Source organism: Vipera ursinii (assembly GCF_947247035.1).
Source record: "Vipera ursinii genome assembly, chromosome: Z".
In the NCBI taxonomy this organism is placed as follows: Eukaryota; Metazoa; Chordata; class Lepidosauria; order Squamata; family Viperidae; genus Vipera; species Vipera ursinii.
The window spans coordinates 119,440,759-119,454,866 of NC_139517.1; the positions used below are offsets into that span (position 1 = coordinate 119,440,759).

The 14,108-nt window shown below is 37.0% G+C and overlaps 1 protein-coding gene across 2 annotated transcripts in view; it reads right to left on the minus strand.

Annotated features, from left to right (window-relative positions):
• Positions 1-14,108, minus strand: part of UBE3C (ubiquitin protein ligase E3C) — a 77,341-nt gene that overhangs the window by 16,399 nt on the left and 46,834 nt on the right. For both annotated transcript variants that reach the window (XM_083376708.1, XM_083376707.1), the window contains exon 18: positions 13,466-13,713. In XM_083376708.1, the coding sequence (XP_083232834.1) occupies positions 13,466-13,713 (248 nt within the window). The remainder of the gene's footprint in view (positions 1-13,465; positions 13,714-14,108) is intronic.

Below are 14,108 nucleotides of genomic sequence, written 5' to 3' on the forward strand. Positions count from 1 at the left end.
TCGTACGTGAAAGGGGGTTGAATTTTGCATTATGTAAATTATGAAAAATTGCAAATCCATTCTTGTTATTCATAAGTGTATTCAGCTCCGGGGACTCATAGAAAGAAGCAAAAGAGAAGTTTAAGCTTGAAAAAATCCACCTGATTACAACTATATCATACATTTTTTTCCCTTTTAGGCTTCATTTTTTCAGTTTAGATACTGTATTCAATCCTATCTCCATCTATAAAAATTTCTATAATATGTATCATAATTCCTATAATTGTATTTACAATGTTCTTAATAATTGAATCTGATTTAAGTATGGCATCAGTGTGTGTGTGTGTGTGTGTGTGTGTGTTCAAGTCAACTCAAAACAGTTTTTTCTTATATATCACATAGTACACACTTCAGACAAGAAATTTTATTTTATTTATTTATGGCTTCAAAATAGATTTTTGGGGAAAACTTTTAGCAATTTTCTAAGATGACACTGTGGCTTTGCTTTTAATTCTCTGTATTACAGGCATATATTGGAACTGAAAAGCTATCTCCTATTATTTCCAATCCCACTCTTCAAAATTTGGGCAAGAAAGGTCAAGAAGAAGCTAAACTTTTATTACAAACATGTAATAAAAGCAAAGAGCATCTACTGATGTCATATCAAATATATTTTGATACCTAGCTGCAGTGAGGAAGTTTAGATCTACCATCACCTGGAAAGTGCAAACAATAAGAGAAAAACTAAGGAGATATTCCACTAATGCAACTACCGGATTTTTAATAAAATCATGACAAATGAAACCTTCATCTGTGTAGCTGAATTTAAATTTGTAGTCATTGTTCTGAGTTTTAAATCAGTAAAAGAAAAAATCTTTCTCTCTCTCTCTGTGTATGTGTGTGTGTGTGTGTGTGTGTGTGTATATAAAGTGTGTGTGTGTGTGCGCGCGTGTGAGTGTGTAAATTTTAGACTGCTAACAAAGAATTAAAGGGAGACTGATATGCATTTCAAACTTATTTGTTTTCATCAGTCATTTGAAATGGATATCAGTCTCCCTTTAATTTTCATTTGAAATGCATATCAGTCTCCCTTTAATTCTTTGTTAGCGGCAGTTTGGCGGGTCGAATCCCGAGTGCCGCGTAACAGAGTGAGTGCCTGTTACTCGTCCCAGCTTCTGCCAACCTAGCAGTTCGAAAGCACGTAAAAATGCAAGTAGAAAAATAGGGACCACTCCGGTGGGAAGGTCACAGCGTTCCATTCGCCTTTGGCATCTAGTCATGCCGGCTACATGACCACGGAGACATTCTCGGACAAGCGCTGGCTCTTCGGCTTTGAAACAGAGATGAGCACCGGCCCCTAGAGCTGGAAACGACTAGCACTAGCGGGGGAACTTTACCATTATATATATATATATATATATATATATATATATATATATATATATATATATATATATATATATATGTGTGTGTGTGTGTGTGTGTGTGTGTGTGTGTGTGTGTGTGTGAGAGAGAGAGAGAGAGAGAGAGAGAGAGAGAGAGAGAGAGAGAGAGAGAGAGAGAGAGAGAGAGAGAGAGAGAGAAGAGAGAGAGAGAGAAGAGAGAGAGAGACCTTGGTACAATTCCTTTTTGTGCCTGGGTATATCTCAAAATGAAGTCTTTAAAGTAGCATTCCCCAATTGGATGCCCTCCAGGTGTTCTAAAAATTTCTGGGAGTTGCAATTATAATTCCTCTTGAGAGAATCAAGTTGGGAAAAGTAGCTTTAAAGCATTTAATATACTAGCCCTAATAAATGATGGTTCTAAATACTATGATCACATCAGCTAAATGGATTGTAAATTAAATTTCCATAATGTATGCAACTGAAATACAAATGTAGGCATAAATCAAGGTATTTTTTAAACACAGGTTAATTACACAGATTCAAGAACTGTCTATTTTTTATGCAAAATAATCCACTTACCATTTTTCATATGAGTCTTAATTCTTAGCCTATATGCAATACTGGCTCCTAGAAGCCTATCAATAACTTCATGTCAAGAGAAAATAGCAATAGGTATATTGAAGCAACCTGCTTGTTATTTCTCAAGTGTCTACCTTTTATGAGTGTTTATTGCTGGAAATTGTGCCAAAATGATTTGAAATAAAAAGGATTAATTATACTAGAAGCTTTTTAATATAAGTGAGTGCACTAGCAATGCAATTAATGCAAATTGTGGTACTATCAGGAGAATAAATGTGAACAACATCACAGGCCATTTCTGTTTGCTGCCAAATAACTTTAGTAATTTACTACATTAAGAATCAATAAAAAAATAATGCTTTTCAAATGCATCTCCATCAATCTTCAGGTAACTCCATAGCAAACATTTATAACTTAATCTAAAAACCATATAAAGCATTTTTAGGCCACCTGGATTGTGGAAACTGGACTATCATTTAATTAAATACTGATTTCCATAGCCAGATTCCACCAGTATATTTAAAAAAGCAAGAACATTAAAAATACACTGTAAGATGGATAGTTAATATTCCAATTAGTGTAAAAGCTAAGTTTTGCAACATGCACCTCTCAAATGTACAATCGTTCTTTGTTAAGTGAGCTCTGTACTTTTCTGATGGGGAGGGGAGGTTAGGGTTGCGCACACACAGCACAAATGCCCACTTTTCTGGAGTTTTGTTGGCCAAATCAGTCACGCTTTGAAAACATCCCCTTTTCTAATTAAAACATACTTGAAAAGAAACTTTACATTAAATGAACTTCTGCCTGCCCAAGGGGCAGAGTTTGTTTCAGCATTAGCTCCAGAATGCAGAGATAGGAACGTACATAATTATTCCACCTCTCAGTGCTTCTGAAACAGCCAAGGATTGCTTGCACATAGATCCATAGTGGATCCATACAGCATAATTCAGGAGAGTCATAGGAAATTTAAAGATATGAGTCACCATTTCTTTATTTAGAAATGATCTATATAATCTGCAGCTGAATGAGGAGTTACTAAAGTTACGAATCCCCCCAAAGGTCCTTCCAACTCAGTTCAGAAGTTCCCATGGCTGCCTCTACCAGCACGGTCACATGACCCCACTTTAAGTGTTCGGCAACCAGCTTGCATTTAAGGCCATTCGCAGCATCCAGCAGTTGTGCGACAGCAATTTATGACATTTTTGCAAAAAACCAACATTTATTTCCAGTCGCAGCAAAAATTGAACATAGCAAATGATGGGCTTGCTTAACAACCACAGCGTTCATTTAGTGGCCATGGCACTTACTTAAACAAAGACAATGGTCACTTAGTGACCTTTGGGAAAAAAAGGTTTAAAATAAGTTCAGTCATGTGATCATCCGCCTTATAACGGTGATAAAACTATAATTGGTGGGTATCATTACTAGTCTGTATAGATTCTATTTGGGATTTTTATTTTATTTATTTATTTTATTACATTTATATACCGCCCTTTCCCGAAGGACTCAGGGCGGTTTACAGGGTGATTAAAAACAAAAATACAAAAGTTAAAAACAAATTTAAAAAAATTATATTCATCCCTGCATAAGTAAAACCCCAGTTAAAATTAAAATTAAAACTAAAATTAAAATTCTCAGCCTGGGCCAGAGAGCTCGAAGAGCCAGGCCTTCAGGTCCCGGCAGAATGAATGGAGGTCGGGGGCAGTCCTCAGCTCCACTGGTAGCTGGTTCCAAAGGGCCGGCGCACCCACTGAGAAGGCCCTATCCCTGGGTGTCGTCCGCCGGCAGTCTCTTACCGGTGGCACCCTGAGAAGACCTTCCCTGTGGGAGCGCACTAGACGAAGGGAGCATGATGCTGGTAGAAGGTGTTCCCTCAGATATCCCAGACCCAAGCCATTTAGGGCTTAAAATGCACCCACACAATTCAATCAAGGCATTTGGGATGGGTAGGGCTCACTGCAAGGAAAAGAAGACTTATCTTTGCACTAGACAGCTTCCAACCATTTTCACTGCAATTAGTCTTCAAATACAGAAGAGTCCTCGACTTATGACAGCAATTGAGCTCCAAATTTTTATTAAGTGACTTTTGCCTCATTTTATGACCTTTCTTGCCTTGATTATTAAGTGAGTAACTATAGTTCATAAGTTATTAATCAGGTTGTAAAGTGAATTTGGCTTCCCCATTGATTTTGCTTGTAGAAAGTCACAAAAGGAGATCACATGACCCCAGAATACTGCAACAGTTGTAAATATGAACCAGTGGTCAAGCATCTGAATTTTGATCACATGATCAAAGGGATCCTGCAAAGGTCATAATTGCAAAAAAAAAAAACGTTCATAAGTCACTTTTTCCAGTGCCATTGTAACTTTCAATGGTCACTAAATGAAATGTTGTAAGTGGAGCACTACCTGTACTTCCTCTTGATCCATCATTTTTAGTGACTGAGAGAGCATTGCTGGAAGGAGGTGAAGGAGAGGGGAGACCAATTCTACAACCTTAAGGAGTTGATTGTGAATCAATCTTTTTATTTTGAAAGCTAAATCTTATATAAAACAGATCAAAGCTCCCTAATTCCTACATACTAGGCAAGCTGAAAGTATAAAAATGAATGCTATCATGAGAGAATGCCGAAGACACTTTTTTATATAACCAAACAGAAAGAATATAAAAAGAATACTAAGGTCATAGTAGAGCAAGCAAAATTATCTACAAAGTTAAAATCTCTTCAACTGCAAGACAACAAAGTGTAGCTGTGCCAGATATGCCAAGAAAAGCTTTCTAATTATAGCAAAAGTAGAGTTCTCCTACATAAAATTCAGATTAAGAAAACTGAGTTTCCTTATTCTGTTTTTAAAAATATTTTTACTGGATAACAAATATTAAAGTACACACACATTTCACAGCAAACTACTCATATTCCCAAAAGACGAGGCACAAAAAGTTAGAATGTAAGCTTTGCTCACACCAGGTTCACTTTAATCTTTACCATTTTCAAAATAACAAAACCACCTATTTAAGAAATAACAACACCCAAACCCAACTTGCTCTGATATACCACACTCTAGCAAAAAGAGAAAATGCATTTGTTGCCTTACGTAAAACAAAAATTACTCAACATGTAAACGAAAAATAAGAATAACCTGATATTTCCATTATGATAAATACAGGTAGTCCTCAACTGAGAACAGTTTAGTGACCATTAGAAATTATAATGGCACTGAAAAAAGTAAATTATGACCATTTTTCACACTTATGATGGTTGCAGCATCCCTGTGGTCACACGATTTAAATTTGGGTGCTTAACTGGTTGATATTTATGACATTTGCAGTGTCCTGAGGTCATGTGATCAGATTTTGCGACCTTCTGACAAGCAAAGTCAATGGAGAAGTCAGATTCACTTAACAACTATGTTACGAACTTAACTGCAGGGATTCACTTAACAACTATGGCAAGAAAGGTCATAAAATGGGGAAAACACATTTTTCACTTAGCAACATAAATTTTGGGCTGAATTATGGTTGTAAGTCAATGACTACCTGTATATGGTAGTCCTTGTTTTACAGCCATTCATTTAGTGACCATTCAAAGTCACAATGTCATAGGAAAAAGCAACTTATGGTTGGTTCTCACACTTATGACCATTCAAGCAGGCCCACGGTGATGTGATCAAGATTCAGACACTTGAAAACTGACATGTGTTTATGATGGTTTCAATGTCCTGAGGTCACATGATCACCAGCCAGCTTGTAATAAGCAGTCAATGAGGTAAGCCAGATTTGCTTAACAATCACATGATTCACTTAACAACTGTGGCAAAACGATTGTAAAATGAAATGTAACTTATTTAACAACTAACTTGCTTATAATGGAAATATTAGGCTCAATTGTGGCCATAAATCAAGAGCTACCTGTATTATTAGCAACATTAGATAGTCCTCAACTTATGACAATTAAGCCCAACGTTTCTATTGCTAAGCAAGACAGTGAATTGATTTTTGCTCCAGTTTATGATCTTTCTTGCCACAGTTGTTAAGTGAATCACTGTATTTGTTAAATTAGCAACAAGGTGGTTAAGTGAAACCGGCTTCCCCACTGACTTTGTCAGAAGGTTGTAAAAGGTGATCACATGGCCCTGCATCACTGCAACCATCATAAATGTGAGTCATTTGCTAAGCATCTGGATTTTGATCACATGACCATGGGGTTGCTGCAATGGTCATCAGTGTGAAAAAGTCATCATTTTTAATGCAATTTTACTTACAAATTGTTGTAAGGCAAGGATTACCTGTAACTGATTGCTTTGAGCCCCTGCTCTCTTTTCACCAAGTTTGCTTCCATTACACTGAAAAATATTCAACACTAATGGTAAAATGGTTCCATAACAATCAAAACAAACCTCAACTACAGTTAATCCTTGATTTATGACCAGAATTGAGATTGGAATTTCAGCTGCAAGTTGAGGCATGTGACTAGATTCAGGTTGTGACCACTTTTATGATGCTTGTTAAGTCAACTCCATGATCATTAGTTGAATCCATTCTTCCTTCTATGTGTGTGTCCATCACAACTCCGAAAGTAGGTCATATGTTTGTTATAAGGAGGTTTGTTATCATTCTGAATGGTCATTGACTAGTCCTAAATTGAGGACTATCTATATTAGCTGCTGTGCCATCTCTATTTGCTCAATTTGTTGTCTGCAGCTGAGCAAGGAATAATGAGAGTCCTTGTCCAATACATACATTGTTGCCATTACGGAAACATGGTGGGACGAAACCTACCAATGGAACACACAGCTAGAGGGATTTAAACTATTTAAAAGAAACAGACTAAACAAAAGAGGAGGTGGAGTTGCTCTATATATAAGAAATAACTTTATCTCTACAGAAATAGAGCACAACAATGACGAAAACTGTAAACCTGAATGCATTTGGGTCAATATAAAAGGGGGGAGGGAATGACATTGCCATAGGTGTATACTATAGGCCGCCCAACCAAGCAGAGGAAATAGATGAACTTTTTGCTAGTCAGCTAACTAAGGTATGTAAGAAGCACATCACAATAGTAATGGGGGACTTTAATTACCCTGATATCAACTGGGAGACAAACTCAGCACCAAGTGGAAGATCAAACAGATTCCTGTCAAACCTAGCAGACAACTTTCTCTCCCAAAAAGTAGAGAAGGGAACTAGGGGATTAGCCATATTGGATTTAATTCTCACAAACAGAGATGAAATGATAGAAGGTGCCGAAGCCACAGGAACCTTGGGGGGAAGTGATCATGCAATGTTGGAATTCAACATTCTGGAGGCACAAGCAATAGAACACAGCCAAACTAGAGTCTTGGACTTTAAAAGAGCTAATTTCAATAAACTTAGAGAGACCTTGGGAAGAATTCCATGGATGAGAATCCTAAAGGGGAAAACAACTCAAGAAGCTTGGGAAATTTTGAAAAGTGAGATAATAAAGGCCCAGTCTAGTACAATACCAACAAAGAAGAAAAATAATAGCTCTCAAAAGAAACCAGCATGGCTGCATAAAGAACTCTCTGATAAATTGAAAGATAAAAAGGACAAGTATAAGAATTGGAAAGAGGGGCACATAACTAAGTCAGAATATCAGCAAATAGCCCGTGCCTGCAAATATGAAGTGAGGAAAGCTAAGGCTCAAAATGAACTAAGGCTTGTGACCAAAGTCAAAAATGACAAAAAATGCTTCTTTCAACATATAAAAAACAAGAAAAAAGTTAAGGAAATGATTGGTCCATTAGTGGGTGAAAGTGGCAAGGAGGTGACAAGCAATAGCGAGAAAGCAGAACTATTTAACTCGTTTTTTGCATCTGTCTTTACACATAGGGGAAAAACAGTCCAACCTACCAAAACCAGGGCCATAAAAAACAGAATAGAAATGCAAGTTAAGATAGGCAAAAAAATGGTAAGTGAGCACCTGTCCAGCCTAGATGAGTTCAAATCACCAGGAACAGATGGATTACACCCCAAGGTTCTCAAGGAACTGGCAGACGTGATCTCAGAACCACTGAACTATATTTTTCATAGATCCTGGAGCACTGGGGAACTACCAGAGGACTGGAAGAGAGCTGATGTAGTTCCCATCTTCAAAAAAGGCAAAAAAATAGATCCTGGAAACTACAGACCTATCAGCCTGACCTCAATACCTGGGAAGATTCTGAAAAAGATAATCAAACAACAAATCAGCGAACACCTTGATGCAAACAAAGTCATCACTAAAAGTCAACATGGGTTTGTCAAAAACAGATCGTGCCAGATAAAACTTATTGCATTCTTTGACCAAGTGACAATACTAGTGGACCAGAGGAATGGTGTAGATTTAATTTACTTGGACTTCAGTAAGGCATTTGATAAAGTAGATGACAACCTACTACTTGATAAGATAGAAAAATGTGAGTTAGATAGCATCACCACCAGATGGATTCGTAGCTGGCTGACAGGCCGTACTCAGCGTGTGGTCCTCAATGGAACTACATCTACATGGAAGGAAGTGTGTAGTGGGGTGCCCCAGGGCTCTGTTCTGGGCCCACTGCTCTTCAATATCTTCATTAACGATTTGGATGAGGGGATAGATGGGGAACTCATCAAATTTGCAGACGACACCAAGCTGGCAGGAATAGCCAATACTCCAGAAGATAGGCTTAAGATACAGAAGGATCTGGACAGACTCGAACACTGGGCACTATCTAACAAAATGAAATTCAATGGTGAAAAAAGTAAGGTTCTACATTTAGGCAGGAAAAATCAAATGCACAGGTATAGTATAGGTGGTACCTTGCTCGATAGTAGTAACTGTGAGAGGGATCTCGGAGTCCTAGTGGACAATCACTTCAATATAAGCCAGCAGTGTGCTGCAGCTGCCAAAAAAGCCAACACAGTGCTAGGCTGCATTAACAGAGGGATAGAATCAAGATCAAGTGAAGTACTAATACTACTTTACAATGCTTTGGTAAGGCCACACCTGGAATACTGCATCCAGTTTTGGTCACCACGATGTAAAAAAGATGTCGAGACTCTAGAAAGGGTACAGAGAAGAGCAACAAAGATGATTAGGGGGCTGGAGGCTAAAACATATAGGGAACGGTTGCTGGAATTGGGTATGTGTAGTTTAACAAAGAGAAGGGTGAGGGGTGACATGATAGCAGTGTTCCAATATCTAAGGGGCTGCCACAAAGAAGAGGGAGTCAAGCTATTCTCCAAAGCACCTGAAAGCAGGACAAGAAGCAACGGATGGAAACTAGTCAAGGAGAGAAGCAACCTAGCACTAAGGAGAAACTTCCTGACATTTAGAACAATTAACCAGTGGAACAACCTGCCTCCAGAGGTGGTGAATGCTCCAACACTGGAGGTTTTTAAGAAGAGACTGGACAGCCATTTGCCTGAAATGGTATAAGGTTTCCTGCCTGAGCAGGGGGTTGGACTAAATGACCTCTAAGGTCCCTTCCAACTACTACTACTTCTTCTTCTAATTATTATTATTATTATTATTATTATTATTATTATTATTATTATTATTATTATTATTATTATTATTAATCTGGAAGGGACCAGTTTGGAGAAGACTAACATCAAATCCCGCAATTCATCTTCCTCTCAGATGTACATCTAGAAGGTGCAAATACCCACAGATGTTATTTTAGAACTTGGGACACCTGTGTTATAGTAGCTGAGAACAGTACTGTCAGGTGTATTGACCATAACTATATAGTGATACAGCAGTAGAATTCTAGAATTAATCTCTGCAGAAGAATTCTTACTCATGCAGAATTAGAGAAGTTCTTGAAAGGAAATTACCAGAATAAATATATACCTCTGTGAAACAAATATTTTTTAAAGCTGTGTGAAGGTTAGTACCATTAATCTAAACAAGGAAGACAGGTATCAAGCTGGATCAATATCCTCAAATTAGCAAAGTACTCATTTTCAGTAAGAGTTCAAATGCTACAATTTTTTATTTCAGTAAATATTCTGAACTTAATTGGCTTAAATGGACCTAGGTGTTTCCAAAGAAAAAAGAAAAAAAGAAAAAAGATCAGGATGCCATTACCACATACTTTAACTGTTTATTTATTCCCTGTCTAGGCAGCCTGATTTAGGAGCTATAAAATACAATCAGTACACAAACCAGAAGCTGGAATCATCTGCTAATGGAACTTTTAATTGAGAAGTGACCATTGACATGAGGTAATTCTTTCCATGCAGAATTGCTCACAGAGACCTTTCTGCACTTTATCACAGTAAACAATCGCTAACATATGCATTAAAGAAAATTTAAATACATTATGACCCAATAAATATCACAATCAATCAATAGAATCTTTTCACTCTCAAAGATTTAGTGTTAAAATACCACACTTTTAGCAGTGTTTTAATGCTGGACACATACTTACAAATGCTGATAGTAAGTTTAGTCATTTGTAATGAAAAGATAATTGGTTATATGAAAGAATCTACCATCAAGGAAAGGATTAGTTGAATTTAAAAATAAATAAATTTCTATTAGAGTTAATTAAAATGTGTTGCATATTACTGAGTTTTCACCTTTCTGAATATTAGCCAGTTTTGTAAATCAGGAGTGATTTATGAGTATTACACAAAGAGTGCTTTCTGTAATTAAAACAGGCATTTCTAGTAAATAAGTGAAACAAGATAGTTACATTTTTTAGATTTTTAACATGAGGAGTTTTGAACTTTAAAAAGGTGTCTTTGATAGGTAATTTAGATGAGAAAAAGTTAGCACAGCTTTTACAACTGAAAGACCAAGCTCAGAAGGTTTACTTGCTGAAAATATATTAACATTTCTATTGCCCATTGGGTTTATCTAAATGACGCCTCTTATTTGAGAGTTATATTAAAAAATCATCATGTTTTATTTCCATTATGAAATATTAGTATTAGAGCAGGGGTCGGCAACCTCGGCTCTTTTATGACTCGTGGACTTCAACTCCCAGAATTCCTGAGCCAGCATAGCTGGCTCAGGAATTCTGGGAGTTGAAATCCACGAGTCATAAAAGAGCCAAGGTTGCCGACCCCTGTATTAGAGTAAGAAGTCTGTTTTTGCCTATTAGGAAGTTCTTAAAAGCTGTAGGAGTTCTAATGCTTTTACAAAAAAAATGGCAAAATAAACGATATACATAGTAGAAGTAGTCCTCAAATTATGACCACAACTGAACCCAAAATTACTGTTGCTAAGCAAAACAGTTGTTAAGTACGTTTTCCTCCATTTTACAACACTTTTTGCTACTGTTGTGAAGTGAATCACTGCAGCTATTAAGTTAGCAACACAGTTGTTAATTGAATCTGGCTTCCCACTGACTTTGCTTGTGAGAAGGTCACAAAAAGTGATCACATGACCTCAGGACACTGCAACCGTCATTAGTACATGCCAGTTCCAAACATCTAAATTTTGATCACATGACCATGGACATGCTGTAACAGTCATAAATGTGAAAAACGGTCGTAAGTCACTTTTTTTCAGTACTGTTGTACCTTTGAAGGTTATTAATGAACTGTTTTAAGTCGGGGACCACCTGTATGCAAAGTCAAGACTAAACGAGATCAAAATATAAGAATAGCATGCCAAACCTGACCCTGGATTAAAATGGGAACCTAATTTTATTAACATAACACGATTGCTTAAAACATACTTGATAATTGCCCTTAGATTATCTAAACGTAAAATATACGTAAATTATTCAATTTTAATATATTCCACTTTCATAGTGCTGTAACATAAACACAGTTCTTTTGGCTTATGAGTGAGAAACTGCTTGAATCTAACACTTCTTTTATAACATGGGCCACATTCACACAAGGACTTTTAATAACATACTGGATCACCTTAGAAATAGTTTGCAAATGGATGCAATGGAAGCATTTTCATAAATGGATGAATAATTATTCAACTAAAGTCACAATTTGGACAGGGACTGAAAAATAAGGTGTGGATTGAACAATAAGAACGTGCCTTATCTTCTTGCTGAATGCCACTTAATAGATGTTTCTGCACTTGGATATAGCTAATTATTAGATAACACCATCATTCTATCCCCTCATAAGCACAGAGTACACACTGCAAAACTTTTCTACCTTCTGAGCGACCAGAAGTTCTTTTCATGTCAAGGTTTAGTGTGTGATTCAGTTTATCTCAATCAGACAAAAGTTTTCTGTTTAAAAAGATAACACCTAGGCAAATGTCCTTGATTCTGCATAAATGTATTTACAGAGTATGGAAGTATGCCCCCCCCCCCCTATTTTTCACCTTTCCCGATCACTTATAGAAATGTGTGAATGTGCACCTGAATGGTGCGTAAGTGACACCAATGTAACAAACATGATGGGTTATTTTTGTTTGATTTATATAGAGGCCCATCGCACACTTACATGATTCAAACAAATGTAAGCCCAAAATAGACAAGATAAAAACAACTAGAACACATTAATTGGAATAAGCATGCTACAAAATACCTTCTGATATTTTGCCACCACCGACCAATATGGCTTCTCTCCTGCAAGGTCTACAGTATCTTAAAGTGTACACTGCTCATTTGGAGGTTAACAAATTTAATAGATAAATAGAGTAACCACAACTGTAAAACAGGTACTTTTAAATCAAAATTTTACTGATAAAGGTATAGATTTTTGTAACTGTATATTTTTGTCTTGCTTATCATTAAAAAGGGTAAAAAAATACACTTTATCGCTAAGCTGTATTGCGGTTATTTCTTTTTCTGATTCACAGGTGGTGTTTCCTGTATTGCTTATTGTCATCTTTCATATTCTTGTGTGGATGTATGATATGCACCATTTTGCTGTAAATACAACAGGAATAGAAATATAAAAATAAATAGAATCTTGAGATAATGAGAGTAAGACCGTCCCAAGGCCTCCCAGCTGGGCTTTGTGGGTAAGGAGGGAGGATTTCTCAAGGTCTCTTGGTTTCTACTCTGATGCTTTAACTACTAACAAAATTATTAGACACAGATACAGACTCTGAACATGCTAAACAAGTTGTACAGTTACTCCATCTACAAACTATACCCATATTTTAATATTTCTCCAGTTATGCCTGTACCTGTACCTTTCCCATTTTAACACTTTTCACAGAGTCTATGACTTTTTTTTTATCTATTTGTTTCTTGGATAGTAACACAGCATTCCAAGTGCTAGCAAAAAGCGTAGTTACCCGAGAAAAGTCAGGCCAACGGATATAAATGCTAGCATGTAACTCAGCCCTTTAAAAACTGATTCCTGTTTCTTTTGCATATCCCTTCTGCTTGCTGCAAAATATTATGAATCCGTTTCAGAGGTAATAACCGTCAGAGAGGTAAAGCACAGCAGATAAATATAAAAATCTATGTATATATTTTGAAAGAAAAGTAGAAATATATACAAACCTTCTTGTGTCACTCAGATTATTCTACTAAATCTTGACATAACCCCTGTGTGTGTTTTGGGGAATTCAAGTAATTTATATATTCATGCATTTATTTACCTTTCCAAGCATCCGCCCAAGAAAGTAATAGTGCCGTGCATAAGAACCTCCAACCAGCATTTGTGCAGCAGGATTTGGATAAAGCAGTCCTTCATTAGTGGTCTTAAAAAAACCCTGGTTAGGGTTAAATCCTGATTTAAGTAGTTCGTTCAAAAATTCTCGGAATATTCCACCCCCATCGATACCAGCTTCATCTAGACCATGGGCATTGAGTAAATGAACACGAATCCGCTTTTTCAAATCAGGTTCTGGAGAAATAAAACAAAGACTATAGAATATACTAAACACATCCAAATCCACAAAAAGCTGATTGTGGAAACAGCATTAAATAGTATTTAAATTTATCTAATCCTAGCAGTTCGAAAGCACGTAAAAATGCAAGTAGAAAAATAGGGACCACTTTGGGAAGGTAACAGCGTTCCGTGCGCCTTTGGCGTCTAGTCATGCCGGCCACATGACCACGGAGACGTCCTCGGACAAGCGCTGGCTCTTCGGCTTTGAAACGGAGATGAGCACCGGCCCCTAGAGTCGGAAACGACTAGCACGCATGTGCGGGGGAACCTTTACCTTTTTAATCCTACCAACACCATTTGGTCTCAGCAATGCAGAAAACTGCATATTGCTACCATTCCATCACACTCAT